At 52.2% G+C, this 27,921-nt stretch overlaps 13 protein-coding genes across 13 annotated transcripts; 6 read left to right on the top strand and 7 right to left on the bottom strand.

The window, feature by feature from the left end:
• Positions 1-312: 312 nt before the first annotated feature.
• Positions 313-2,214, top strand: AtWU_02781 (uncharacterized protein; the record flags this gene model as incomplete). The annotated part of the gene is made up of 1 exon (XM_035497894.1): positions 313-2,214. The coding sequence occupies one exon, from the start codon at positions 313-315 to the stop codon at positions 2,212-2,214; it is 1,902 nt and encodes a 633-aa protein (XP_035353787.1).
• Positions 2,215-3,076: 862 nt separating this feature from the next.
• AtWU_02780 (NAD-dependent succinate-semialdehyde dehydrogenase) lies at positions 3,077-4,766 on the top strand (the record flags this gene model as incomplete). Its single annotated transcript, XM_035497893.1, has 4 exons — positions 3,077-3,097; positions 3,165-3,252; positions 3,321-4,590; positions 4,655-4,766. 4 exons carry the CDS (start codon positions 3,077-3,079, stop codon positions 4,764-4,766), a joined length of 1,491 nt encoding a protein of 496 aa, XP_035353786.1.
• A 248-nt stretch (positions 4,767-5,014) lies between these two features.
• On the bottom strand, positions 5,015-6,639 carry AtWU_02779 (histidine phosphatase family protein; the record flags this gene model as incomplete). The annotated part of the gene is made up of 4 exons (XM_035497892.1): positions 5,015-5,438; positions 5,508-5,612; positions 5,688-5,805; positions 5,862-6,639. The coding sequence occupies 4 exons, from the start codon at positions 6,637-6,639 to the stop codon at positions 5,015-5,017; spliced, it is 1,425 nt and encodes a 474-aa protein (XP_035353785.1).
• A 771-nt stretch (positions 6,640-7,410) lies between these two features.
• AtWU_02778 (50S ribosomal protein L36) lies at positions 7,411-7,936 on the bottom strand (the record flags this gene model as incomplete). The annotated part of the gene is made up of 3 exons (XM_035497891.1): positions 7,411-7,450; positions 7,520-7,554; positions 7,667-7,936. 3 exons carry the CDS (start codon positions 7,934-7,936, stop codon positions 7,411-7,413), a joined length of 345 nt encoding a protein of 114 aa, XP_035353784.1.
• A 469-nt stretch (positions 7,937-8,405) lies between these two features.
• AtWU_02777 (threonine dehydratase, biosynthetic) lies at positions 8,406-10,224 on the bottom strand (the record flags this gene model as incomplete). Its single annotated transcript, XM_035497890.1, has 3 exons — positions 8,406-9,703; positions 9,763-9,979; positions 10,042-10,224. The coding sequence occupies 3 exons, from the start codon at positions 10,222-10,224 to the stop codon at positions 8,406-8,408; spliced, it is 1,698 nt and encodes a 565-aa protein (XP_035353783.1).
• A 1,230-nt stretch (positions 10,225-11,454) lies between these two features.
• Positions 11,455-12,128, top strand: rcf1 (respiratory supercomplex assembly factor RCF1; the record flags this gene model as incomplete). The annotated part of the gene is made up of 3 exons (XM_035497889.1): positions 11,455-11,492; positions 11,567-11,637; positions 11,707-12,128. 3 exons carry the CDS (start codon positions 11,455-11,457, stop codon positions 12,126-12,128), a joined length of 531 nt encoding a protein of 176 aa, XP_035353782.1.
• Positions 12,129-12,315: 187 nt separating this feature from the next.
• Positions 12,316-12,833, bottom strand: AtWU_02775 (LYR motif-containing protein 2; the record flags this gene model as incomplete). Its single annotated transcript, XM_035497888.1, has 5 exons — positions 12,316-12,375; positions 12,426-12,449; positions 12,502-12,584; positions 12,642-12,699; positions 12,750-12,833. The coding sequence occupies 5 exons, from the start codon at positions 12,831-12,833 to the stop codon at positions 12,316-12,318; spliced, it is 309 nt and encodes a 102-aa protein (XP_035353781.1).
• Positions 12,834-13,428: 595 nt separating this feature from the next.
• AtWU_02774 (elongation factor G) lies at positions 13,429-16,053 on the top strand (the record flags this gene model as incomplete). Its single annotated transcript, XM_035497887.1, has 4 exons — positions 13,429-13,637; positions 13,740-13,851; positions 13,909-15,938; positions 15,999-16,053. 4 exons carry the CDS (start codon positions 13,429-13,431, stop codon positions 16,051-16,053), a joined length of 2,406 nt encoding a protein of 801 aa, XP_035353780.1.
• A 1,027-nt stretch (positions 16,054-17,080) lies between these two features.
• AtWU_02773 (alpha/beta hydrolase) lies at positions 17,081-18,607 on the bottom strand (the record flags this gene model as incomplete). Its single annotated transcript, XM_035497886.1, has 5 exons — positions 17,081-17,145; positions 17,212-18,018; positions 18,070-18,270; positions 18,348-18,421; positions 18,498-18,607. 5 exons carry the CDS (start codon positions 18,605-18,607, stop codon positions 17,081-17,083), a joined length of 1,257 nt encoding a protein of 418 aa, XP_035353779.1.
• Positions 18,608-19,093: 486 nt separating this feature from the next.
• AtWU_02772 (uncharacterized protein) lies at positions 19,094-21,790 on the top strand (the record flags this gene model as incomplete). Its single annotated transcript, XM_035497885.1, has 2 exons — positions 19,094-19,371; positions 19,450-21,790. 2 exons carry the CDS (start codon positions 19,094-19,096, stop codon positions 21,788-21,790), a joined length of 2,619 nt encoding a protein of 872 aa, XP_035353778.1.
• Positions 21,791-22,247: 457 nt separating this feature from the next.
• On the top strand, positions 22,248-23,155 carry AtWU_02771 (class I SAM-dependent methyltransferase; the record flags this gene model as incomplete). The annotated part of the gene is made up of 2 exons (XM_035497884.1): positions 22,248-22,494; positions 22,542-23,155. 2 exons carry the CDS (start codon positions 22,248-22,250, stop codon positions 23,153-23,155), a joined length of 861 nt encoding a protein of 286 aa, XP_035353777.1.
• Positions 23,156-23,284: 129 nt separating this feature from the next.
• Positions 23,285-25,299, bottom strand: AtWU_02770 (TLD domain-containing protein; the record flags this gene model as incomplete). The annotated part of the gene is made up of 2 exons (XM_035497883.1): positions 23,285-25,191; positions 25,251-25,299. 2 exons carry the CDS (start codon positions 25,297-25,299, stop codon positions 23,285-23,287), a joined length of 1,956 nt encoding a protein of 651 aa, XP_035353776.1.
• Positions 25,300-25,937: 638 nt separating this feature from the next.
• Positions 25,938-27,616, bottom strand: AtWU_02769 (glycylpeptide N-tetradecanoyltransferase swoF; the record flags this gene model as incomplete). The annotated part of the gene is made up of 4 exons (XM_035497882.1): positions 25,938-26,135; positions 26,201-26,984; positions 27,043-27,482; positions 27,563-27,616. 4 exons carry the CDS (start codon positions 27,614-27,616, stop codon positions 25,938-25,940), a joined length of 1,476 nt encoding a protein of 491 aa, XP_035353775.1.
• Positions 27,617-27,921: the final 305 nt, after the last annotated feature.

The raw sequence follows: 27,921 nt of genomic DNA, 5'->3' as shown, positions 1-27,921 counted from the left end.
TTTCGTCGTGATCCGCACCATTCAATAAATTTTCCATCAACAATCCCGATTCCTTTCCTTTTAAGTGTACGATTCATATATGATTCTACTGGCTCTATGTATAGTCAAATGCAATAGATTGGCATCTTTAATTCTCCGAAGATAAGCTTGCAGCCACACCGCCAACATTGATGATCATCAACCGAACGACCATCTAGATAGTCGCTATCTAGCCGGATTTGCTGCATATGGGCCTGAACTCAAAAGCCTCTATTTTACCGCTCTATGTACTCAAAACCAAGCCATCTACTCTATAAACGCCAACTCTGAGGCATGTCCTCGCTTTCAGGCGCGCGCTTTAGCCCGCCGCAGTCAGCGCAACCGTACAGGTCCATCTTCGGAGGTCCGAGCAGCCAAGATGTTGCCGATCTGGTACCCTACCCAGAAACCCAAACTGGGTCAGGAGATAGCCAGCAAGATCTTGATGTGATTATGGAAGAGGAGCCGATCGATAATGATCACTCGGATGCTACGTACGTTGAGAGCAATGACGAACAATCTGGTTCAGATGCGGATAGCTATGCATCGGCACCTCAGTCACCTGAGAATCAGCGACGGCGGCGGGAGCAGAAGCAGCCACTTCAAAAAATTACTGTGCATGATCACCAGCGTGATTCAGAGACCCCTCCGGCGCATTCGTACCGTCCCAACAGATTCCGCGGGCCTGAGTCTACATGGAGAAGATTGACTGCCGAAGAGAGGCAGAACGCTCAAGCTCTGGAAGACATTCGTGCTCGGGATCTATCTGCTCACTTGTACAATGCTTATGCGCTCCGTGTCCGGGCACGGGAGATCGCGAGACGGGCAACTGAGACAAATGACCAACTGCTGGATGAGATGGATACATTTGCTCCTCCGAAGCGCTGGACAGCATGGCCTCTACCTTCGGCCGAGGTGCCTAGACCGGATGAGGAAGTACGGAAAAGTCTCGATGATGCTTGGACGCTGAGAATGCAGCCAGATCCTCGACCGAGTGCCGAATTAGAGGAATCGGTTATGGCGTTCATGTTACGAACAGCCAAAGAGAGGTTTATGGCTAGGGAATGGGATTATGAGTCGAAGCCATTTACATCACATCGAAGAAAAAGATCAGCATCTCAACACGAGACGCAGGACGAAAGTACCGCATGGGAAAGCGAGCGTGAGGGTGCGGATGGCGTTCCACTACGCCCTACTGTCCAGACGGACGACGATAAATCAAGACGACAACTACGCCCACTCACTCGGAATATACTCTCGCGGTTTGATGATCTTCTCCTGGGCCTTCATCGTGCCCGTAAGGGCGGAGTGGCAGCGGATGACAGCTCCGCAAGTGACTGGCAGACCGACACTGAGAGTGTGATGTCTGGCTCATCACCTCGTAAGAGAAAAGTCAATTCTCAAAGAGATAGAAGTCTGTCGAGAGGAAGAAAACGAACCCGACGGTCATCTTTCAAGAGCGGATCGAGCGATGCTCGTTCTCGTAGTACGCATATATCAAGCGAACCGGAGTCAAGTGTATATAGCTCCTCTCAAGCAACTTCACGGCACAGATCACAGTCACAACACTCTTCCCGCTCACGGGGCCGCTCGGTCGGTAGCGATCGTCGACGTTCCGCGAGTCGTATTCGCCTCGGGATACGGGATTGGAGCGAGGTGCTGGGTGTCGCGTCCATGATAGGCTGGCCACCAGCCGTGGTGATGCGAACAGCACAGAGGTGCTCAGCCTTGTTTGGAGAAGATATGGCTTTCCAGGTGCTTAAAGAAGGGAAAATCAAGCAAGATATACGAGACGATACCAAGATCTGGAAATACGAAGAAAGCGAATCGGAACCAGAAGTTGAGACAGATCTCGAGCCCGAATCTGAGGCCGAGGCTGACATCTCACAACCATCTCGGTCTCAGAGCAGGCGGCCACGCTCTCGTGCCGCTTCCACCAAGGGAGGCTCGACATCGCGAGCCAACAGCACGGCGCCTGAAGACACTGGGGATGGGTCTCGACCGAAAGGAAAAGGGGAGCATCGCAAGCAGGATTTGATCTGTCCTATCCGGGCGTGCTCCAGGCATGGCAAGGGCTTCTCGCGGACATGGAATCTCAATCTGCATATGAAACGCATGCATCCGAATTACCGTTCCAAAAGCGAGGGCAGGTCCTCGACAGGCACGCGTGGTGAAGATGACATTGATAATGAGTGATATCTTATTGATCTAATACTTTGTGGCCAACTGCCCAATGTGTATACTTTTCAAAGAAATGACTCCCAATTGGTCTTGTATAGATCGGTGATGCGCATTGTATATGTCGTAATATAATGGTATTACAGTTACAGGTACCGGAAGACTAGTGTTCTCCTATTGGTGCAATCCCCGGAGCTCCCATGTCGGCATTCATTGATTGGCCACTATCACCGAGGCCAGGGATAGCATATCGATATGGTATTCCAATTACGCGGATGTAATATATCGAGATACAGGCGCAACAAAAGCCAGCTATGGCCTCAAATGCCTTCAATATAGCTTTGATACTTTGCAGGACTCAAGTTTATTGACCATACAGTACTCTAACCTTTCTGAACCTGACAGCAACCCTGCATTGTCGTGGCGGCGCAACCGAAAGCTCCGAATGACGTCTACCCACGTGACCGGCAGCTCCCCCGCTTGAAGGCCGCCGGTAAGATTCACGGCGCATTGCCATTGCCAGAATCCACTGCTAGTTCCGAGAATAAATAGCTGGTCTTGTCCGGAATTGACTGGAATTTCCTCTAGATCTCTATTCAAAAGCCGACTGCTGAAAGTGGTGGTACACCGACCCAAAAACACGACTCCCTCTCAGACAAACCGAGGTCTCCCCGCACCGAACTTCGGAACGAAGAGCGAGAGAGCAGCAGCTGGACATCTGCTCGTCCACACGACCCACTGGGTGTGATTGCGATTTATTTTCAGTACTTCAGTCATGGAGAGATTTATTCGTCCAGTTTCCCGGCAGCTCTTGAGACCGCGCCTTCGTTATCCTTTTGCCATTCCTGCTCCTATCCACACTAAACGCCTAGTTTCCACCATGGGTTACAACGTTCCTCAGGTTCGTGCTTGTACAATTCGTCTCTCACCTACGAGAACCAATTGCTGATTGAGCGGTCATAATGTAGCTCAAAGATCAATCCCTCTTCATTCAAAAGGCATACGTCAATGGCGAGTGGGTAGACGCTCAATCCGGACAGACCTTCGAAGTCCACGGTAGGCCATATACCTTTCACCACCAAGCACAACGACCAGCTATACTCATCACAGAATCACCTCTACAGACCCTGCCTCCGGAAAGCTCATCGGAACATGTCCCGAATTCTCCGCTGCAGACACCGAGAAGGCTATCCAAGCCGCCAAAGAAGCCTTTCCCAAGTTCCGCACAACGCTGTCCCGCGAGCGCGCCCGCATGCTGCGCAGATGGTACCAGCTCATGATCGACAACGCCGACGACCTAGCAACCCTGATAACCTGGGAAAACGGAAAGCCCCTCGCCGACGCCAAAGGCGAGGTGAACTACGCGGCCAGCTTCTTCGAATGGTTCAGCGAAGAAGCTCCCCGCATCTACGGTGATACCATCCCCTCCTCCGTGCCCGGAAACCGGGTCATGACCCTGAAGCAACCCGTCGGTGTCTGCGGTCTCATCACACCCTGGAACTTCCCTGCTGCCATGATCACCAGAAAGATCGGCCCTGCCCTCGCAGCCGGCTGCACTGTCGTCGCAAAGACCCCCGGTGAGACGCCCTTCACGGCTAACGCCCTCGCCGAGCTGGCCCACCGCGCCGGTATCCCCAAGGGTGTCGTCAACATCGTCACCGCATCCCAGAACACCCCCGAGGTTGGCGAGGCCATCACCACCCACCCCGAGGTCCGCAAGGTCTCCTTCACCGGCTCCACCAACGTCGGGAAGCTCCTCATGAAGCAGTCTTCCTCGACCATCAAGAAGGTCTCCTGGGAGCTCGGCGGCAACGCCCCCTTCATCGTCTTCGACGACGTCGAGGACCTTGACGCTGCCGTCGCCGGCGCTGTGGCCTCCAAGTTCCGTAGCTCCGGACAGACCTGCGTGTGCGCGAACCGCATCTACGTGCAGCGCGGCATCTACGATGAATTTGCCAAGCGCTTCGCCGAGAAGGTCAAGGACTTCAAGCTGGGTGCGGGCTTCGAAGAAGGCGTTACCCACGGTCCGGTTATTCACGATCGCGCCGTCAACAAGGTCGACGAACACGTCCGCGACGCTGTGTCCAAGGGCGCAAAGGTCCTGACGGGTGGTCAGAAGGCCGCTCACCTTGGTCCTAACTTCTACGACTTGACCGTCCTCACGGAGATGAACAAGGATATGCTCGTCGCTTCAGAGGAGACTTTCGGCCCTGTGGCGGGTCTTTTCCCCTTCGAGACAGAAAAGGAGGTCGTTGACCTGGCTAACAAGGCTGAGGTCGGTCTGGCCGGGTACTTTTTCAGCAGTAATGTCAAGCGCATCTTCCGCGTTGCGGAGGCGCTGGAGGTCGGTATGGTTGGTGTGAACACGGGACTTATTAGTGATGTTGCTTCGCCGTGAGTATACCCTTGCTTACTTTGAGTTGTTGGATGTTGCATGCTAACTGGATTGATTGAATAGATTCGGCGGTGTCAAGCAGAGTGGCTTTGGTCGCGAAGGCAGCAAGTACGGCATTGATGAGTTCCTGGTGGTCAAGAGTGTTACTTTTGGAGGAATTGATCCTCTTCAGTAGATTATGGGTATGTAAATTGGGATATTAGATTGGTTGGTTGGGGTATTGGGATTGGGTGTTGTTCAAACTATGCTACTTTTATATATTTATGGAGCCATGACTGAATGTATCATTTCAACTTTCACTTACCCACCAAAACAACATGAATAGTAGACTACTATACAACACTCTACACATGTCATCTCAACCTCTCATAACCATCATGTACCCCTTTCCTCAAATGTGATCATTACATGAACTGAGAGTGGTTAAGCCAACCCCCCACACCTCCCCCCCATCCTAAAATTCTCCGCCGTCGAAGTATTCCACCTCCACCAAAACTGCAAATCCTGCTTATCATCCTCAGGAACCTCACATTCACTCACATAACTCGGCAAGCTTCCCACAACATCCGCGTACTCGTCCAACGGACACGAATACCCCGGTCCACTCTGACAGTTCTCCAACGGCACAACCGCCTCATTGAGGACCAGTCGGACAAAGATCCCGCCCGGCGCGAGGGCAGAATCAGTGCAGTTCATGCGCTCGATGGTGAGACGCCCACCCATGGGGACTATGTCTTGGACGGACCAAGCGGATGGAGGGAAGGGGATGCGGGTTTTGTTGAGCGGGGTGGTGGGCGTGGCGATGCCGAGGGCGGTTATTATCGGGGTTATGTTGCTGTCGTGGGCACTGTTTGGATTTACTGTTAGTAGGGGGGAAGGGGGATGGGGAGGGGGCAATAGGGGGAGGGGGATGTACAAGTTGAAGAAGAGAGGCCCGGATGAGGAGGGGCCTTGTTGGAGGAGAGTGAGGGTTGCGTTTAGGTAGAGGGCGCCGAGGGCGCGGGTGTATTTGTTGCCGGGGCTGTTGGTGTCAGTCTTATAGGTACTGGGTGGGTACTGGATGATGGTATTGGGGTGATGTGGTTGGGAGACATACCCTGCACAGTAGTAGAAGTTGACGTTCCAGAGATGGGCGAAGCTGATCCATTCGTCTGTAGTGAAGACGTCGATCCAGGGGGATGAGGAGCGCGTGTTGAGCTCGTAGGCGGTCATTACTGCTCATTATTAATGTGTGCACGACTGAATAGGTGATGATAAGGTCGGTATTTACGTATAAGTGAGTATACGTCAGTCCAGTTCAGGTTGAGACCCTGATACTGAGCGTTCAGTCTGTCCGCAGCGACATCGAACTGAGGCAGATAGTACGGCATGTCGCCGCAGATGCTTTGTGCATCATCGTCCTGTACATGACATGTTGGTGTCAGACTATCTGCGCCCTGGCTGTCAGATTCAGAGATGATATTGAGCGCTGCCTTGGTCGCGTAGCTATCATTCCCGAGAAATCCTTGTCCGAAGTTCTGCGCTGTGCTGATAATTCGTTGGAAGTCGGCGGTGAATAACGGGAGAATAGTCGACTCGTTATAAAGATTTCCATAGCGTTGGCGGTACGCCTTGCCATGGTTGTATGCGTCTGTCAGTCCTGCATAGGGCCCCGTCGAGGTCTCCGCCTCGTAGCAGTCGGATGGGACGAAGTAGGTCCAATTCTCCAGGAATGCTAAATCGCCGCTGCTGTAGTTACCTGCGATGGAGTCGTTGACTTTCTTCAGGGCCTGTTCAATAGAAGTCCCTTCGCCTGATGTGGGATATCGTTCACCGTGTCGTTTGACCATGATAACTTGGTCAACGGAGCATTGTGCTGGAGGGTCCCGACTGATTCCGTATGATATGCGGTCCACGTAGGGACCACGGACGCCGTCATATTTGAGGAAGTTCTCGCCGTCCAAGACTTGCTGGGAGATGAGGGAGTCGGAGAAGGTGTACGAGCTGCTTAGCGCAGTGGTTGCTGGGATGGACCATAGACAAACGAGTGCTGCACAGAGTCGTGCCATGACGATGACTGAGAGTGCAAGAGTAAGGAGGTTGCTTGCAGACTATTCCTTCAGAAGCCTGCATCAATGTGCCTGCACATTCCAAAGATTACGATAGAAGGAGTTGACTTCATCAGGTATGCTGATGCAGGTTGTGAAAAGGGGTCTGTCGGCGATTAAACGAAACGATCAGTGGAATGCTATATTCGACATCATTCGAATATGGACGAGTCTAGGAGCATCCCTTGCATGCTGCTTCGGGAAGAAATGCAAACCGTGCGGAGTCGATCGGTCAGTGACTTGAGCATGGCTTCGAACCTGATTATGAAGAGCTATACCCCGCATATGTCGAGGAGGCGAGGATACGAGAGAAGCAGATCATGGAACCGTCGGATCCAGGAAAAGTATCGCATAAGGGCTCCGCGCATCCGAAGTACCACTAACCCCCAAACAACCACCGAGATATCAATTCACCCGGGAGAAATAAGTGAAGAAAGAGAATTCCAATATATAGACACAATTAATGTACAGACAATGCAATAAAGCGCCTAACCAACCAGTTGGTCGTATCCCATAGCAAATGCGCGGTTTTCCCAATGTCGAGACCCAGTAGTAGTAGCCGTATACCCACAATACATCTATCCACGATTTGTTTACCACTGTCGCAAGGTCAGGCAGAGGTCATGCAAGTAATGCTAGCTCTTCCATCGGCTTCAGTTGATGTTCAATGCAAGCAAATCTCGTTCGAAGGTACGCTCATTCTCTCATGCTCTCGCAATCGTTCCCATCCATCTATTTCCCTTGGCGCTGCTTGTGCTTCGGGTTCTTGGAGCTATTGCAGAACAATATGTTAGCGATCATGCTATAGTGAGCTTTGCAGCTCGCATCAGTGTAGTCTTACCAGATAATGTAGACGCGGTTCTTTCTCCGCACAGGCTGCAGGTCCACTGTATTAGCCTCATTCCAACAAAGTACACACAAACCCCTATAAATGCCAAATTCTGCAACAATAGAGAAGAAAGCCGATTCAAATAGATTCAAGGCGTACCTTGCAGCCATCACACAACCGCTTCACCGATGAGCGAGTCTTCATTCCGCGGACCTGCTCTACTTGTCTCAATGTGGACCCCACACTAGCAACTCCGACATTGTTGGTCTGCTTTCCAGAGCGCAAAAGGCGAAGGCCATTGCCAAGGGAGAGGCGTGCGATTTGCGAGAAAGGGCGCGAAACGAGAGCGGCGGACCGGCGAGAGAAGGAGGGGAGAATTTGACGGAGGGCACCGGTCGAGGCCCCAAAGACGGAACGGAAAGACAGCATGGTGTCGGTTGGCGGATAGATAACAATTCTATAGCCGCCGAAAGTCTGCGAGAGAATGGAGGATCTCGAGGGAATCTAGACTCGAGACAGCTATATTGGCACCGCTCATCATCAGATGTTCGGAATCCCTTCGGAGCAAATGCTGGCCGGAGTTACTGTACCGCCGAGTTCCGATATCCGACCAATCATGTTTGGCTGCCACTATCCCGAAGCATTTACATATTAACCACACGCAAGACAAACGAACTTTACTTTTTTATGGCTGATATAGAGGAATATGGAGTGAGTATCATGCTTCATTAAAGTATATACGAAGAAAAGCCCCAAACTTAGGTACACAGATCGGTCTATCTTCCACATGCCCAATAGAACGCCTAAACATTTCAAACAAAATCCATCAACGGCCCACACTGTGTTTTCTAGAATTCTAATGTGATCAGGGAAAAGCAAATACAGTATCGGAATTCCTCTACCGCAAGAAGGTCTTGTAGGTAGGGGAGTCGGTATGTTCAGTGAAGGGATAAGCCAGGTCGCTGAGGAAAGCCTCCAGCTCTGCCTTCTCGTTCTCAGGACATTGGATACCCGCAAGCACCTTGCCAACATCACCTCCGTAGTTACGGTAGTGGAACAGAGAGATGTTCTGGTTGGGACGAAGGGTCGTCAAGAACTTGGCGAGAGCACCAGGACGTTCGGGGAACTCGAACATGAACAACCGTTCATCCGCGACCTCGCTGCGACCACCAACCAGGAAGCGCAAGTGCCTCTTCGCCAGCTCGTCATCACTGAGATCCTTCGTATCCATGCCGCCTCGTACCAATTGGCTGATAATCTTGGCCAAATCATCCCGGCCAGTAGCGGCGGACAAGGAGATGCCCATCAGAACATCGGCCGACGATTCACGGGCGTAACGGTAGCTGAACGCTGTGACCGCATGAGGAAGAACAACCTCAACGAGCTTCGCAAAAGCGCCCGGCTTCTCGGGGATCCTGACGCTCAGGAGCGCTTCCTTCCGCTCTCCCAGAGCCGCACGCTCAGCAACAAAGCGCAGGCGGTCGAAATCCATGTTTGCTCCGGAGGCGATAGCGCACAGCTCCCTGCTCGTGTCTGGGCTGGGGTTGTTTACGGCGTACTTCTTGAGACCGGCGAGAGCCAGAGCACCCGCCGGTTCAATGATAGACCGTGTGTCCTCGAATGCATCCTTGATGGCGGCGCACGTCTCATCGGTTGTGACCTGAACGACCTCGTCGATGACTTCACGCGCAAGTCGGTAGTTCTCCTCTCCGACAGACTTGACAGCAGCACCGTCTGCGAACAGTCCCACGTCCTTCAGGAACACTCTAGAACCCGTGTCGAGAGACTGAGCCATGGCATTGGCATCTTGGGCCTCAACGCCGATGATCTTCACGTGGGGTGCGATGCGCTTGAGGTAGACGCCAATGCCAGCAATTAGACCTCCTCCACCGACAGCACAAAAGACAGCCTCCAGCTTCTGCAAATTGGCCTGGCGCAATATCTCCATGCCAATGGTACCTTGTCCAGCGATCACGTAGGGGTCATCGAAGGGGGGGATCATGGTCAGTCCGTGTTGCTCCTGCAACCGGTATGCTTCTTGCTTTGCTGCGTCGAAATCGTCTCCGTGCAGGACCACGCTACCACCCAGGCGGGCGACATTCAGATGCTTGATAGCGGGGGTGCCCGATGGCATAACAATAGTCGCGGGGATCTTCAATTTCCGAGCGGAGTAAGCAACGCCCTGCGCATGGTTTCCTTTTCATTATGTCAGTCGACGAGTGCTACCATGACTAGTTCACACCGACGCCACCCACCTGCTGAGCACGCAATGACTCCCTTCCACCGTTGTTCGTGAGTCAAGTGCGCCATCTTGTTATAGGCTCCACGGAGCTTGAAACTGAACACGGGGAGAAGATCCTCTCTCTTCAGGAGCACACGGCACTCCAAGCGATTGCTGATGTTGACCGCATGGTGAAGCGGGGTTTCCTCGATAATGTCGTAGACACGGGACGTCAGGATCAACCGGAGATACTAAACACAAGAATGGCATGAGCAATTAGATAGAGGACATAAAAACTCGAGTGTAGACTCACGTCTGGTGTTCCATTGGGAAGCAGGAAGGCGTCAGGGATGCCATAATCGACTGTTGATCGCTCCTGGCCATCCACCTTGTCCGAAGTGGGAGACGGAGCAGCCGAACGCTCGTTCAGGGTCAGATTGTCCAACTTGGTAGAAACGGGGTACGGAACGCCGTTCTCAGTGACTTCGCCCGGCATTATGGCGTCTTGTTGGGTATATGTGAGAATTGAATGTGATAAGAACAAAGACAAAGGCCAGTGTCCGGCGGAAATCCTGAGTCAACCAAACGAAAAGTCCGGCGGTGGCACTAGATCCGTGTCACAGGGCGTATTCCGTGGGGAATTCCGTGATCGGAGCGGAAAAGTTTTATGTCATCAACCCTCAATTCCAGCCCTAAGCTGCAGGCCGGGAATAGTTCGAAAAATGGTTTATGTTGAGGAATAAGAAAAGACATGCAAAGAATTCAGGAGCATATTTGGGCATTGCAGGATCACAGTACTATATCGAGGTAGTATTCTCGCATTATTACCCCGAGTGTATTCCGCGGAAGCGGCAACAAACTGCCTACTCAATATTTTCTCAGACATTGCGGTCTTCATATACTTACCCCGTAATGCTGTTCATGGTTGAAGTGGGCCTGAAGGAATCCATGCACCACCACCAGAAAACACAGGGAAGTCTTTACGTACATGCTTCTTCCCAGCCAATGAGCTCAGATGTTATCCTATGACAGGCTTTGAGTCTCACAAGCTTGATGAACCATCCGTCAAGGTTAATAAAACTCCGGGTGCGCTTTTCCCAAAACTTTGCCTAATCAAGGAATAGGCAAAAGCAGAAATTATTCACATGATCCGCCATCGAAAGCGATGCTTTGACTTGATTTATTCAAGATCATCAGTGATAACTTAACTTGGTAATACGATGTTCAAGAACAGGTGTCTCGCGAAGCTACATTATCATCTCCATATCTGGAGGATCTGCGACTCTAAGTTTCTGCTTCATAAAGCTATTCTTGTCAGGGGAAAAGCACCTGAATACAGTGTAGAAAACTCGAGGCATAGCACAAACCGGTCATCTGTCCGAAGTATGGCCTGATAGAACAGTAAAGGAAGGTACAAGGCCTTACAGAGTCTCTATGTAACGTACCGTATCCAATAATACGAAAATTATCTCCTCCGTATGCTTGTTCCTTCCGACGTCATGTTGCCCGGGTGCACGCGCATCGCATTTACTTTTCTCTCGGACAGGACGCTACCTATCAATCAAGGTCGGCATTCATGTGCAGCTTTGGCTGCCTCCTCCATAATAATATTTCTGGCTAATGACTTGCAGATTTGATTAGCTCCTAGCTCCAGCGGCCCCAGCCTCTCCGTGCCCCTTCGCCGATCGCCACACTTGATAGCAGGTCACATTAATATTATAGCAAGATGAGCGAGCCTCTCCCGTCGTCTTTTGAAGAACATCCGTACGTATCTGCCTCCTTTCTAGGACATATTATAGACTGGTGGCTCAGCTAGTTCTAACACCTTGTTTGTGCAGTCAGTTCCAAGAGGAGACTTCGCTCCAAAAGTTCCGCAGACGTCTCAAGGAAGAGCCTCTGATCCCGCTAGGTGGGCATACCATTGAAGCTCAGACGCCACATATCTTCAACCCAGCTTAGCTAACTTACTTGAACCTAGGATGTGCTGCCACTTCCTACGCACTTTACCGGGCCTACCGGTCGATGAAGGCCGGCGACTCCGTCGAGATGAATAAGATGTTCCGTGCTCGTATCTACGCCCAATTCTTCACCCTTATCGCCGTGGTCGCCGGAGGAATGTACTATGGTAGCGAGCGGAAGCAACGGAGGGAGTTCGAGCAGATGGTGGAGGCACGCAAGAGCCAGGAAAAGCGGGACGCTTGGCTGCGCGAGTTGGAGATCCGTGATAAGGAAGACAGAGGCTGGCGGGAGCGTCATGCGGCTATTGAAGCCGCGGCAAACGAAGCTGCAAATGCTAAGTCTTTCCCTGAGCAGGATGCTGCTCGCTCTGCTATTGAGCCCTCCGAACAGAAGTCAATTGGGGTACTAAGTGCTGTGAAGGAGTTGTTGTCGAGGCAGTAAGGTTGCCAAAAAGAAGTGTTGTTGAGTTTCTTACTTGATTCTCATGTTGGTTTGGGTATCTATGATATTGTACATATATGCATTCGATTTTTGTCAGAATATCACTCTCCATCTCTTAACCCTTGATCTCATTTCTCTGGACCTTAGCCTGCATCCTGATTAGTGCTGATCCTGGCGAATTCCCCCCTTAACCGACAACCTGCTCGTCAATATACCGCCTCATCATATCGAACTCGGACTTTCCAGTCTATGTATAGTTAGGCTGCTTGTCCATGAAAGAACAATTGGGGAACTTACCGAGATAAGATATCGTATATGTTGCTATCCGTACTCGTCAGTCTGGTGCTATACCGTAAAGGCAAGGAAGCCATACCAAATCTGTAACGTTTCTATTACGCTCAAACTCCCCACGAGCATATCTGTGCAGTTCATCCTTGGTGGACGAGCTGGGTATTTCTGCGACTCTATCAGCATGGTGCATGATTGCTAGAAGTAGTATAGATAAGGACTGACTATTGAGCGCTCGCACAATCTCACGCCATAGAGAAATGACTCGTTGTCTTTGGATGAACTTCGGAGCATATCAGCGCATGAACGACTCAAGTAGCAATGGTTACACACATGATCGAGGCTAACGGTTGGCTTCCTGAGCTTCGAGGGCTGGCTGCGGGATACAGAAGCCAGAAGTCTCAGAGACGGTCGCATTTGGACGGGAATTATATAAAATGCTCCACTGGGTACCGACTGGGTAGCTAAGAAGTATCAATGCGGTACAGTTACTATAGGGATTGCTGGAAATAGTCAATGATTGCATCTATGATTGATGATCAATTAATGGTGGCGGAGAGGAAGGCGGTGATCTATTCTGCCACAATGTACTGGTATGAAATATTTCCGCACCGACAGTATTTCAATTACACAATTATGCCGTCTCTGTACCTGAAGGTCTAGAGCACGGCTTCACCAATTTTGATGGGTCCGAAGCCGGAAGAGACACACGCCTTCAGTGCACTTTCCGGGTGATAGATATAGCTTATCGGGAAGGACGTACAATTGCAGCACCTTTCAATACAACATCCCTCTAGACTCCTCAATTTTGACTATGATGAGAATCAAGCCAAAGATCATTGGCTGCAATGGCACCCGGGGAAAGCGGAGGCCAATCAATCCTAGTATAGCTCACGTGACTGCGTGCCTGTCTTCCCCGAACTTTTTTTCGGAGCCGCAGAAAAGATCGAGACGCTTGGGGACTCAAAGAGCGCCAACGTTTGATTGAGATTCGGTGTGCACGGAGATCATCATGAGGACTCCTACTCTTGCGCGGCTGCCATGCCGCGCTGTTTCCGGATTGACCAGATCTTCTCTCCGTCTTCAGTCCCAGAACTTCTTGACTCGGCGATGCGCTTCGACGGCTGCTCTCCGTTCACCTACTTTGGCTCCGGCTTATCAGTCTACCCTGAGCAAGCACTTCCAGCAGAGGAGGAACGCTTCTGCTACTGCTGCTGCTGTGTAAGCATCTACAACATCCTGTCTATCTTAATTGCTGCTCTTCTTTGAATACAGTTATCTTAATTTGACCCATTGCTGATCGTTGTTTTCAAATAAACATAGGCTTGAGGCTGCCGCTGCCAACCCCGACACCCTGTCGCAAGAGGCCATTATCGAAAACCTTGACCCCGTCGAAGCAGCACGTCTGTCCCGTGTTCGGAACATTGGTATTGCTGTAAGGATATTGCGGATAAGAGTTGCTTGGAATATTCACATCTAATGGTCATTCTAGGCACACATCGACAGTGGTAAGACCACATGTACCGAGCGTGTCCTTTTCTACACTGGACGTATCAAGGCTATTCACGAAGTCCGTGGTCGTGATGCCGTTGGTGCGAAGATGGATTCCATGGACCTGGAGCGTGAGAAGGGTATCACCATCCAGTCCGCCGCAACTTTCTGTGACTGGGTCAAGAAGGACGCCGAGGGCAAGGACCAGAAGTACCACCTTAACTTGATTGATACTCCGGGTCACATTGACTTCACCATCGAAGTCGAGAGAGCGCTGCGCGTTCTGGATGGTGCTGTCATGATTCTGTGTGCTGTTTCCGGTGTCCAATCCCAAACCATCACCGTTGACCGCCAGATGAGACGTTACAACGTTCCTAGAATTTCCTTCGTCAACAAGATGGACCGTATGGGTGCCAACCCCTTCAAGGCTGTTGACCAGATCAACAAGAAGCTTAAGATCCCCGCTGCCGCTGTTCAGGTGCCCATTGGTGCTGAGGACGAGTTCGAGGGTGTTGTCGATCTGCTTCGCATGAAGGCGATTTACAACCGTGGACCCAGTGGTGAGGAGCTTTTCGAGACCGATGAGATCCCCGAGAAGGTTAAGGCTGTGGCGGAGGAAAGAAGGCAGATGCTTATCGAGACCCTCGCCGACGTTGATGACGAAATTGCCGAAATCTTCCTCATGGAGGAAACGCCTACCGAGGACCAGATGAGACAGGCCATCCGTCGGGCAACCATCAACCTGAAGTTCACCCCTGTCTTCATGGGATCTGCACTGGCGAACAAGTCCGTGCAGCCTATGCTGGATGGTGTCATCGACTACCTTCCCAACCCCTCCGAAGTGCAGAACCTTGCTCTTGACAAGAAGCGCAACGAGGCTTCCGTGAAGCTCGTTCCCTACAACTCTCTGCCCATGGTCGGTCTTGCTTTCAAGCTGGAAGAGAGCAACTTCGGTCAGTTGACCTATATCCGTGTGTACCAAGGTACTCTCCGCAAGGGTTCCTTCGTCTACAATGCACGCAACGACAAGAAGGTCAAGATCCCTCGTATCGTTCGCATGCACTCTAACGAGATGGAGGACGTTACTGAGGTCGGAGCTGGTGAGATTTGTGCTGTGTTCGGTGTTGAGTGTGCCTCCGGTGACACCTTCACTGATGGACAGCTGGGCTACACCATGTCCTCCATGTTCGTTCCCGAACCCGTCATCTCCCTGTCCATCAAGCCTAAGAACAACAAGGATGGTGCCAACTTCTCCAAGGCTATGGCACGTTTCCAGAGAGAGGACCCGACATTCCGTGTCACCTTCGATGCGGAGAGTGAACAAACTCTTATCTCTGGTATGGGTGAACTGCACCTCGAAATTTACCTCGAGCGTATGCGCCGTGAATACCGCGTCGATTGTGAGACTGGCCCGCCTCAGGTTGCCTACCGTGAGACCCTTGGCGAGCGTGTTGAGTTCGACCACCTGCTGAAGAAGCAATCTGGTGGTCCTGGTGACTACGCCCGTGTCGTTGGTTGGATGGAGCCGACGGGTAGCCTTGGCGAGAACGTGTTCGAGGAACAGATTGTTGGTGGAAGTATCTCGGAGAAGTTCCTCTTCGCTTGTGAGAAGGGATTCCACCTCTCTTGTGATAAGGGTCCTCTGATTGGACACAAGGTCCTTGGTACCAAGATGGTCATCAACGATGGTGCTACCCACATGACTGATTCGTCTGAAATGGCCTTCAAGAACGCCACCCAGCAGGCTTTCCGTAAGGCTTTCAAGGAGAGTAACCCTGCCGTCCTCGAGCCCATCATGAAGACTGTCGTGACGGCCCCATCTGAGTTCCAGGGTGACGTTATCGCTCTCTTGAACAAGCGTAATGCTACTATCAACGACTCTGAGGTCGGTGTTGATGAGTTCACCGTGTATGCGGACTGCAGTCTGAACGGCATGTTCGGTATCAGTTCCCACCTGCGTGCGGCTACCCAGGGTAAGGGTGAATACACCATGGAGTTCAGCCACTACGAGAGGGCACCTCCCCACCTCCAGTAAGTTACCGTATCCCCGCATATATCATTAAGCCGATACTAATAGGAATCCACTTATAGGAAGGACCTCATCGCCAAGTACCAGAAGGCCCAGGCCGACAGACACAAGAAATAAACCTGTCGCAACCCCGTGGCTTGATGCTTGGAACACCTTTGCGGAGGTAAACCCACCTCCTGAAGCTACCCTACACCAGTGATGCAGTTCAAAAGTATACCCATTACGTCTCCTTTCGGGGTCCTTGAGCCTGCAATCCCCCACCCGCGCTCTATCCTCCCTCCTACCTCTTCCCTTCTCGGCGTGTATTCCCTACGAAGACGATGTTCTCATTATGTTTAGATAATTTGGCGCCATGTATTATTTATAAAACAATCTAGACGGGCCCTGTGGGCGTCGGAAAACCTCTCAGTCAGTGCCATGGGGCCGGGTTGGTAGGGTACCCGGCCGTCCATCCCCGAGACAGCTCATCTCGGTTTCAGACTGTACATATTTGACCTGAAGGTCGTTATATCTCCTCTCATATATTAAAATTTTAAGCATATACTGGGCTATAAAGCAATTCCTGGGTGGTGAATAGGACGTAGTTTAACATAGTTCAAGTTCAGGTAACCTATTAGTACTCCCATAGAACTGAAAGTCTCAACTAAATATGTCAGACACTGCCTTTCTTACCCCACGTCCAATGCAAGTCTCCAAATGACCTCATGGTGTCGAATTATGTCTTATGTGCCTTGCTCGCCTTTACTGCACTACTTTATGGCCTTCTCCGAACCACAGGCACTCATCTAACGTGTATATATCCCAAACCAAGCACCAACATACCTACCTCATACAAACACGAGACTCACACCCACATGCAAATGACTCACAGTACCTCTATAGAACACAGCCACAAGCTCTAGAACAACAGACAGTGAATACAGACTCTTCAGTCGCGTCAACGCGTCCCCAACCCCCCTCTTGATTGGCCTGCCTTATAAGTGGATTTTCGCGATTCCTTTTACATCTCGCTCATTTCCAGGTTTCTATTGGCTACCAGAATTCGAGGCTACAACTGCCATGTGAAAGCCCTAGTCTGCATTTAGCCTGTAATATCTAATGATAGTCTATGTGGGGTTGACGGCGAGATATGGTGGCATGAGATTCACTTCTCAAAGGCCCTCATCACTGAAAGAGCGGCGACGGAGAAGGTTGCGACGCGGTTGTGGCCTTGTCATTCATTGTTAGTTTTTATGCCAAGTATTATGTGTTGGGTTGGGTTCTATATCGACGTACCGCCATGGCTAACACGCTCCCATCTGACGCGCTTAACGACCGCGTTGTCCTTCGTCGACTGGTTTTCCCAGATTTGCACTTCGTTCGGTCCGTTCGAGTCCTTCCGTTCGTGGACTATCCTGCCAGGGCCACCGGGGATGTCCTCGCCCGTGGCGGCGATCCAGACGCGCCGGCCCTCCTGCCAGGGGATCTCGACGTCGTTTGCTGCGTGGATGATGAAGAGGTCGAGACCCTTGTTCGCGTAAGCGGGGTTAGGGTCGTCTTTCGTAATGTTGGTGTTTACTCCCGACAAACGTGCGACTCTAGCGGCGGTGTCCCAGCGATCGACGATGTGGCTCTTTGCCCAGTTGTGTGCCCGAGGGTAGTTGGTTAGCAAGGAGAGCATTGGAGGTGTGATTCCCTTCAGACTGTAGGAATCGATCAGACTTGGCACGTTGCTGAAGGATGCTAGCAGGATAACGCCGGCGAAGGGTTCCGGGTCCTTGAGTGCTGGCTGGATAGCGGTGGGGTTTGGGGAGCCGAATGCAAAGCGCTCTGCCACGGCTGCGCTTACGGCTGTTCCTAGGCTCTGGCCCATGATAACGATGCGTGATGGGGAGATGTTCAGTGGGCCGAAGGTGAGGTAGTTGAGCAAGGATACTCCGTCTGTGATTAGACCCTCTTCTGTGGGAGTGCCGGTTGAGAGGCCGAACCCGCGGTAGTCAATGGCAAAGACATGAACGGGGTTCTGGGGTGTTGAGAGACCCAGGACTTGTCGATAGATGTCGGGTCGCTGGGCGGATGCGAGGTGGGCGGCGTTGCCGTGGACTGGTGTAGAATATTAGCCGCTGTATTTAGAGTGCGATGGTGTTTACTTACAGCTGACTACTACCCTGGCATTCGGATCATTCTTAAGGAGCTTGAATGCAGTGGTTTTGGTGTAGTCGTCTGCTGGTCCGTCGGGTTCGTTTGCATTCAGCTCCTCTTCGTGCTCGTGACACAGTTGCAGGGGCAGGAGATGCCATCCGTAGAGTGTCTCGTTATCGGGAGTCACGAGGTTAAATGGCTGGACCTGCGTTTCTTTCGTTGTAGTTAATGAGCTTGTCCTTCGAGGATGATCTGGTCGGTGACCTGTAGACTGGAACAGTATAACATACTGAGAAAGCCGAATGATTCGACCAGATTGACGTCCTGCCACGCAGTGGGATTAATTTTATTGACGTAGAGGGCACTGATACAAGTAGGCAACAGGTCAACCAATGTGCTCGTCTCGAATAGTGATTCGAGCATATAACGAAACAACGTACAATCTTTGGACTACGGGATACGTCATGGCACAGACGAATATGGCATAGAAGATTCCACCGGCTGCCAGGGCCCAGTAGGCCTTCTTGAAGATGGGTTGAAGCTCAACCATGGTGGCTATGAGCCTACATTCAACAGTACACAGTTTAGCCGATATGAAAGTAGAAATAAAGCGAACTGCGAGTCGAGATGTCTCGGGAGCCCTTACTTTGAACCCGCCGTGTGCTCCGTATACCAATTGTGACAAGCAAACCTGAAGGTGCGACCTCTCAATAGGCTCTAATCAAGACAGCAAATATATTCTAGAATATTCACACCTGAATGCCACCAATGCGACCTGGCTAGACGCAGGAACGGTGAATAAGCAAAGGATGCGGAGGATTAAACCGGGGATGCTGAGGCTCGGCGGTGGAACTGCCCGATCCAGCTTCTGCCTCCAACTTCACTTTCTCCGCCGCCTTTTTTCCTCCTCCTCCGCAACTCTCATCCCTTCCCATCATACCAGTCAATCCCGGAGGCTGCGAGATGTCCGCTGCTTCAATCAGCTGGCTTCCTGATTGGCGTGTAACTGCCCGTCAATAATTCTCTACATCTCAGCATGGCCGAAAAACGCAAACTCCCCGCCCGCGAACGTCGCGAACCCGCGGCGAAGCGACGAGCCTCCGAAGCTCCGTCTCGACCATCCCCTCAACCTCAACAGTCGAAGAAGAAGGGGTCTACACCGGTCGTCGCCCCTTCTCCCCCTCCTCCGCCACCACCGGAACCTACCGAACCCCCTTTGCCTACAAAGATAAAGGATGGAGAGCCTCTTCCGACTACGGCCGCGCCGCAACCAACTACTCTTACGGATAAAGAGTACCAGTCGTATGCAGAAAGGTATGTGTGCCCTCCTAACTACACGCGCAGAAGCGCATATTGTGTATGTCAAGGCTTTCGGTCGCTGACCAGTAACAGTGCGATTCTGTTAGCTTCCCTGGAACGATCGAAGAAGAAATGGCTAAGCGACGGCATTTTGGAGAGATACTGGACCAAGCCCAAGAAGACCAAGAGGGAGCAGATTGAAGGAAAGAATCCGCCCAAGGAAACCATGTCAAAGGTTGGAGCTTGCAACATCGTTGTCGGACCTCATCTGTTCGACGCGATGCTGTACACTGTCAAAGATCCCAACGCGCCGCCGCCGATCCAATACACCACCCCTCAACGCCCGATGGTTCATTATGGACACCCAAACAACTTTCAACAATACCACCCCTATCCTCACTCCCCTGCTCCGCCCCAACATGCACGGCAACATCCACCACAAGGTTCTCCGGCGACTCCTGGAACACCCCAACCTGGCTACACTCCCGGAAACCACCCACCCCCTTCACATCCTGCTCGGACTCCAAGTCAGCCACCCCACCGTCCCCCTGGCCCTCAATCTGCGCAAAGACCATCGCCTTCTCAGCACCCTCAGACTGCCCAACCGCCGAAGCCTAGCCCAGATCCCGTCATTCAGATGCTTGCAACACGAGCTGCGTCCGATCCTGAGCTCAAAGCGTTGATGCGCGTCGTGGCCTCGAGCAAAGCATCTCAAGAGCAACTCCGCGCTTTCCAAGCTCATATTGACGAACTGAACGCCATCATTCGCGCAAGGGAACAGCAGCAACAACGGCTACAGCAGCAGCAGCAGCGCCAGGTTCAGCCTTCCACTCCTTCTCATCCTCCCCCGCGTCCGTCACAAACTCCTATACAACACCCCCAGCCCCAGCAAACGCCGCAACCTTCGCAACCTTCGCAACAACCCCCCTCTGCACAAAAGCCTCCCCCGCAGCCAGCTCAGCAAACCCCCCAGCAACCCCCGCAGCAGAAACCCCAGCAAACCCCTCAGCAAACTCCCCAAGGGCAGTCGCAACCACAGCCCACGCCGCGTGTTGAGGTGCAAGTCCCGAAACCATCACCGTCTCCCGCCCCTGCCCACCCTCCTCCGAACTCGAACGTCCCACAGCCGCCACAAACGCCTACTCCACAGGCTCCTAAGCCAGCCCCTCAGGTTGTAATTAAGCAAGAACCTGGCGTGGCGGCGTCAGGTCAGCCCCCGTCTCAGCCGGTATCGGGTCCTAGTGTGGCGCCAGCTCCAACCTCTACCCCGGATCCGCAAAAGCAGGCAAGCCCTGCTGTACGACCCATGCCGCCTCCCCAGCAGCAACCAACGCCGCGGCCAGGACCTCCACACCCACCCTATCAACAGCCTCCGTATCAGAGCCATCCACCTGCCATACAATCTCGGCCTCCGCAGTATGGGTCGCCAGCGCCATATTATCGCCCAGCTCCACCACCGCCCCCTCCGAGACAGAACTACAAGTCGGTGGTCTTTGAATTTACGTCACCGCTGACCCCCTATGGAAGCAGCACATCCGGACATGCAGGCTCTGGTGATCGATACCTATTTCCTGAGTACACAATTCTGGAATGGCTCCCTGGAGGAAACACTGTTCTTGCCTCATTCCTACTTGTGAGGAAGGTTGATCCAAACGCAACGTTTCCCTTAGAATCAGCTACTGAGACGGCCAACCCCCGGGCTAAAGGCAAGGCATCCAAGTCCAAGTCGAAGAAAGCAGACAAGAACAAGGAGAAAGCGAGCGAGGCGGACAAGGATAAGGGGAAAGCAGACGACAAAGAAAAAGACAAGCCACAGGAGAAATCCAATGATAAACCTGAAACTTCTGGCACCGAACCTAAACCTGATGGTGATAAGGCACCAGCCAGCAGCACACAAGCTGACCAGAAGGCTGAAGCATCCGAAACTCCTAATAAACCCTCCACAGACAAGGATGACTCTAAAGACAAAAAGGTCGATAGCAAGGACAAGGACAAGGAAAAGGAGAACAAGGAGAAAGAGAAGGACAAAGACTCCAATTTGAAGGAATACTACCAACCCGTGACATTCCGCATCTTCACCAACAACCCCAAAGTCCTCGAGCCTCTAGGCCGTGTCGTGAAGCCTCCGGACGAAGTCCGCAAATACATGAACGAGATCATGGACCGAGCGGAACGGGCTCCCGAGGGATTCCTGGCCTACCGTCTGCCCCGAGAAGAGCCCGACGATAACAAGCAGGCCCCTGAGACAGAAGATAGCGGCAAGAAAACCGGAACTCCGGTGCCAGCTGCGCGTGGGAGGTTGCAGTCTCGGAGTAAGACGGTGGACGAGGAATCGGATGTGGAGAATATCGAGGGAGCTGTAGAGGAGGAAGAGGAAGAGGAACTCAAGGATTTCTATGGTCCGCCTACGGGACTTCCGCCTATGGGGGCGTGATTATTGATAGACTGGTTTCACAGTATATAGGTTTGAGCACCTAGACTATGTATGAGTAATGCATTCTGTGTATGTTTGAATATCGTGACGGATTCCTACCCCTAAGGCTACCATCTTTCCCACTCCACTACCAAAATATCGTGCTTACCCCATCTACGACTCCTACTGCGCTATGCAATTAGACCTATAAGTTGACTCACTTCCACACAGAACTAATCTAAACGATAAGGAAACATTTACTTCCAAGAACTAGGCCGATCCCTTATGACTCAACCAATCTAAAATAAACTAACTAGTTAGGTCAACTGCAGGGATGTTTCTGCGTCAGCTTACCCCTAGACTAACCCTCAGATAAGATGTCACCATCCACCGCTCCCATTAGCCACAATAAGAACTATAATAGTCCCAAACCCCATCATCCCACACCCATCCAGCACAACTGTAACAGAAATCCAAAATGTCCACCGACCTCTCCACCACCGCCGCCTCCATCGCGCGCCTCTCCCTCCACGACCCCAACAACTTCCACATCCAACACTCGCAAACCCTCCACCGACTAACCCTCCTCCAGCACTGGGCCATCCCCACAGACTCCAAACTCCTCGAGTTAGGATGCGGCCAAGGCGACTGCACGACCGTCCTCGCCTCCGCCGTAGGCGAGCAAGGCAGCGTAGTAGCAGTTGACCCAGCAGATCTTGATTACGGTTGAGCCCACTTCCCCTCCTCCTTCTACTCTACTAACATCACCTAGGATCCCCCTACACCCTCTCCCAAGCCCAATCCCACATCACCCAATCCCCACTAGGGCACCGCATAACCTGGATCCAACAATCCCCACAGGATTACCTCTCCACCCTACCCCCGACATTCGACGCTGCAATCCTCGCCCACAGTCTCTGGTACTTCTCCTCTCCGGCAATTATCCTGTCTACGTTCCGCGCCGTCAGGCAGCACAGTAAACGGCTCTTGCTGGCTGAGTGGGGACTAGTAGCCACGCACCCGTCCGCGCAGCCGCATGTGCTCGCTGCGCTGGCGCAGGCGGCGCTGGAGTGTCGGAAACCTGGGGAGAGTAGTGACTCGAATGTGCGGACGGTGTTGGGGCCGAAGAGGATTAGGGAGTTGGCGGTGGAGGCGGGGTGGGAGGTTGAGAGGGAGGAGTATGTACAGACTGGGGAGGGGTTGTTGGATGGGAGGTGGGAGGTTGCGGCTGTTCTTGATGGGGGGTTTGAGGAGGAGGTGAGGAGGGTTGTGAGGGATGAGAGGGAGAGGGCGGTGGTGTTGGCGGCGAGGGATGCGTGTGAGGTGAGTGTTGGGGGTGTGGAGCGGGTGAGGAGTATGGATGTTTGGGTTGCTAGTTTTGTTTGATGATGGGTGGATGGATGGATTGATTGATTGGTTGGTAAGAAGGGTGAAGGATGATGAAGTCAATTGCGAACTAGTACTGTTATTACTATCTTATCAGGTCCAGGGTTTGGGTTTTTCAAAGGTATATGGTTAGACACTCCCTCCTGCACGTCGTCCTGCACCGTCTCCGATTAACCCTGCGGTTTCCAGTAACCATCTGGCGCTTTCCTCTGCGGCACTGCCTCCTGTCTTCAGGTTCACGTTGCGCCGCCGTTCAGCCTCCCGAGCTTCAAAGTCCCATTTTGCCTGCTGTAACTCAACGGCGCTTTTTCCGCCCTCTGCGGACGTGGTTGTGGGGTCGGGCACCAGACCCCAGACTTCTAGGTTGTAGATCTCAATGGTAATTTTGACGGTGGTATCTGGGGTAGAGCCTGGGGGTGGGGGCAGGAAGACGCCGTTGCGGACGACGGGAGAGACGTAGAATTGTGCAGTCTCGAGGCTGACGTCGATGGTTAAGCTGCCTGCCCCGTGCGGAGTGGGGGGCTTTTTATTGCTGCGCGATGAAGGGGGAATCTGGCAGCCTATTGATATACCCGAGCTGGTGGAGAAGTAGGCGGCTGGGGTATTTGATTGTTGTTGGATGGATGAGGAGGGGTTCCCTTGCAGAAGCATGTGTTTTGGCGAGAGCTCGAAGAGGCATGGGAGGACGGAGTTGGAGAACTTGGAGCTGGTCTGGGAGGAGGTTGGCGATTTCCATGGCTGTGGTAGGTAGGCGCCAATGGTCACCATTTCGCCGCTTGGATTGGTTCCCTCGAGCACGAGAAGAGTGCCCGAGGACCATGTGAGCACGTGGTGCGAGAATGAGGTCAAAGAGGAGCCATGCGCCACGGTTGAGAAGACTGGGTGCAGGCGCACATTGCCGCGGAGGAAGTTTAGGCTTTCCGAGGATGAGGGAAGGAAGAACGACAGATGTGAGATGACACTCGGGTTAAGAATCACGGATTCAAAGCTACCCGGGAGCGTAATCGTTGTGGGTGAAGGCAGATCATCTTCTGTAGCTTCTTCGATAGGCTCTGATGCCGCAGAATCGGCCGCAGAATCGGCCCTGTTGCGTTTTTGGGATAGGTTCAGATTTCTGCTGAAAAGGAGATGCTCGAACAGCGGTGTCAGAGGATCGAAAAGATACGGAAATGAAGATGTCACGGTCCGAGCAAACTCCTTATAACCTATTCCGCCAGAAGGCTCATGGTTGAATGCTGCCATGATGCTATCGGCCTCCGATCGAACTGCTCCCATGCGCTCTTCGCTTAGATCGGATGTGTATGTTTTTACGGGCTCAAGAGGCTTTAAGGGCGAAATAACTATTAGAAGCATCAAGAGGCGACGGAGCGTATCAGCAGATATCCGAGCTTCGTAGACAGCCTTGTCCATGCGCGAGTCGTGCTTAAAGACCTCGATGGCATCCAAGGATTCCAGAGCAGCTAGTGCTAGGTCATCGTCTTCCTCGTCCTCATATTCATCGTTTGCCGGCTCATCGATGGCAAACCCTGGGACATGAGAGCTCGGCGCAGGTGCATCAGCATCCTCGCGGACTTCTTCACCATTGTTCTGCTGCTCAACACTCTTTCTTCCAACATCAGCAAGGCTTCCGAAAAGCAGTCGTATCCTATCCCTGCGCGCACGTCTAAGAACTTTCCCGTATCGTTCAGTCAGCAAAACAACGACTTTCACCATAGCCTCAAATGTTAGCACACTTGGAGCAAGAGTGTTTTGGAAAGGAAATGCCCCAAGGTACGAGACCATGCGGAAGATCACAGGGCCCGCATCCAGAGGACATTGGGATTCACTGCTATCCGGAATCCCTAGGAAATCCGAGAGAGTCTTCTCATTCCAATACTTCAGGCCGCCTTGATCAATGGCACGGGAGAAGAAGTTGTCTTTGAGATGGGTCAACTCCAAGGGAGTGAAGCATTTAGTTGCAAACCGTTCAGCAAGCACGTAGCTCAGCTCCTCTAAGGTCTTGTCAGAGACAGGATTGCTCTTCTCTGAAGAGCCATCTTTATCGTGCGATGCGATATTATGACTCCATTACGAAAGATGGCAGCGAACTACTAACCTGGCGAGGACGCCGGCCCCCCATACTCAGTCGACTGGCCCACTCCCATCTTGTCTTAGAGTGGTCTAAGAGCTGACAAGATAATCGGTAACACCTGAGCAAGATGGTGCCATGTGCGATCCAAGGTATAGCTACCAATCAGCGGAGTAGTCGTGGAGAGTAGAGGACACGTTCATCTAGCTTAATCAGTAGTCATTCTAAAGCCTGGATGCCGCGTAGTGATGACGACGTAAACCCACTTCAGGTATACGACTGACGATCAATGTGCATCAACTACTGGAAAGGACCCCGGCACTCAAGGGAACCAGATGAGCCGGAATGGCAAGAAGGACTGAAGTAATCCATCAACAAGCGAGAAGGCAAGAAATAAGGTACACGACTTGTTGATGGTCAGGAGAGGAACAAAGTCGGGGGGATGCTTGGTTAATGACGGGATGGCGAGTCCCGCATGCGGCAGCCTTGGCACCTGAGGCATGACACAAGTGGGTCGGACGGCTAGTCTACTTTCGGTGCAGATCCAGGCACCCATCGGCTGCTAGTATCGCTAGGGATATACAGAGCTTTTAACATCATTTATATTCATGATAGAAGTATCCACAGTTTCATCCTCAAATGCCGCCACTAATTGCGACAGAGATTGCGGAAGAACGTTTCATATGTGTCAAGAATGCAACAGAGTGCCAGACCCTACAGCATAACGATACCAACACCGCCCATCTTCTTCTCATCGGGAAGGTTCTTATCGTTGACACCTCCAGGGACCGGAGCCGTCCGATAATTGTACAGATAGTAGTGAAGCTGGCCATCACCTGCACCGAATTTGAGCTGCTCCAGGAACAGAGGGTTGTCGTGCAGGGTCAGTGCGTTGAATACATCGAATTTAGCCTAAGAATTGATTAGTTTGGTTCAGAGGACAAAGCCCACATGAAGGGGAATTCATAATATCATACCTTCTTCGCGAGAACCAGAGCATCATTCATCAGCATGAGCAGTCTCTCCTTAAGAGCCTTCTGATCCTGGGTAAAGGCAGTTTCCGTGCCATAGTAGTACAGGTAAGCGGCGCGGACGTTGTCGTGCTTGGGGTGCTGGATTACAGTCGACTCAAGGTTGTAGAAAGAGACAAAGTCGGTGATCTTGTGGGTTTCGGCATCTTCGACCACGTAAGACCATACAACCTGGTCCTTTCCGGCCTCTTCCTTGTGCAACAACCAATGCTCGACTTCCTCGCGGGTGAAGGCCTGGTTCAAGGCAAACCGCTTGGAATACCGCTCCAGCAAATCCTGAACAGCGTCCACATCCTTGGCCTCCATAACGCGCAAGCCAGGGGTTGCTGTGGTGCTGGGAAGGTGGTTCCTGGTGATCTGGCGTGCTTTGGTGGAGCCACGGGGGAGGTGGGAGAAGCCGATTTCGTAGAGCTTCAGCCAGTCCAATGGGCGGTGGTAGTACCGGCAAGAGCTGACAGGCGTCGGCAGAACAACACCCGCAGTGTAAACGGCTTGGTAGATACCGCTAAGATAGCAGCGACGGGTGATCTCCTTAATAAGGACGGGAGTCAGACGCTTGGAGCGCAACTTCTTGTGAATGCACAGGAAGTTGATCTCCGTCACCTTGATCTTCTGATCACGAACGCGAACCTCCGTAGGAACACCGCAGATCGAAGCGACCAATTTCTTAGACTTGCTCGCGCGGACACCGACGTGCCATTCCTTCTTCCAGCCCGGAGACATCAAAGCCCTGGAGCCCATTATAGTTAGTACCATGTGCCGAGAAAATAATCATCAGATAGACCAACCAGTGCAAAAATGACTTGGAATATCTGAACCGGAACATAGCATTGTCATCCTCGACGTAATGGTATGTCAACAGATCCCACAGTTCTTGGAGTTCGTCGTCGTTGGTCAAGTCCAGCGTTGCCCACTCAAAACCTTCGATCAGCGTATCGGGAGTCTTGGACACCTTCTCAGGGTCGATGATCTTGATAGGTCCGCCAGCATCGTTGGCCGCCTCATCGAATCGAGGCACTGGCTGTGTCTGCCAGAACTTGTACGAAGCCATGTCCTTCTGATTCTTTCCGCCCACAGCAAGACCCGTCAACAGCTCAGCAATATCCATCTTCCGTAGAGCCTCCGCAGCCTTGTCCTTGTCCATTCCGGCCAGCTCGTTCTTCAGGGCGGCGTTGCTCTCCAGCAGAGCCTCCACTGCCTTGGTGGACAGCTTGTTACCTGGCGCATCCTAGAGTAGCTGCTTGTTAGACGATCTCCCAACATTGAGGGGCATGAGAAATTCGGGTTCACAAATTGGAAGCCACTTACTTCAGCTTTGGGCGCCTCGGGGGCCTTGCCCTTGTTATCCTTGGGGTCCGACATCACAGCTTGTAGCAGCGGAAATAATGAATCGAAGTTCGAGGGGTTCGGACCAAAGTGGACACGGGAAGGTTTTCTAAGCAGCCCCACGTTGCCGCTGTTCCTGCGCGGGGAGGGGAGCTTACTCTCACTGCCGCGGTAATGGCAGCCACTTCCATACACTACTAGTGATAAACACTTCTACAGTGAAGCTTTCTTTGGATCCACAACACCGCCGCGCTGATTTTGTTTCATACTAGTATATACACAAGACAATAAGAGCTTTGTTGAAAGATATCAGACGCCCCTTCTAATGCTATCTCGACATC

This window comes from Aspergillus tubingensis (assembly GCF_013340325.1).
Source record: "Aspergillus tubingensis WU-2223L DNA, scaffold_4, whole genome shotgun sequence".
Classification (NCBI taxonomy): Eukaryota; Fungi; Ascomycota; class Eurotiomycetes; order Eurotiales; family Aspergillaceae; genus Aspergillus; species Aspergillus tubingensis.
Note: the sequence above shows the minus strand (reverse complement) of the source record. Positions and strands in the feature narration are given on the sequence as shown.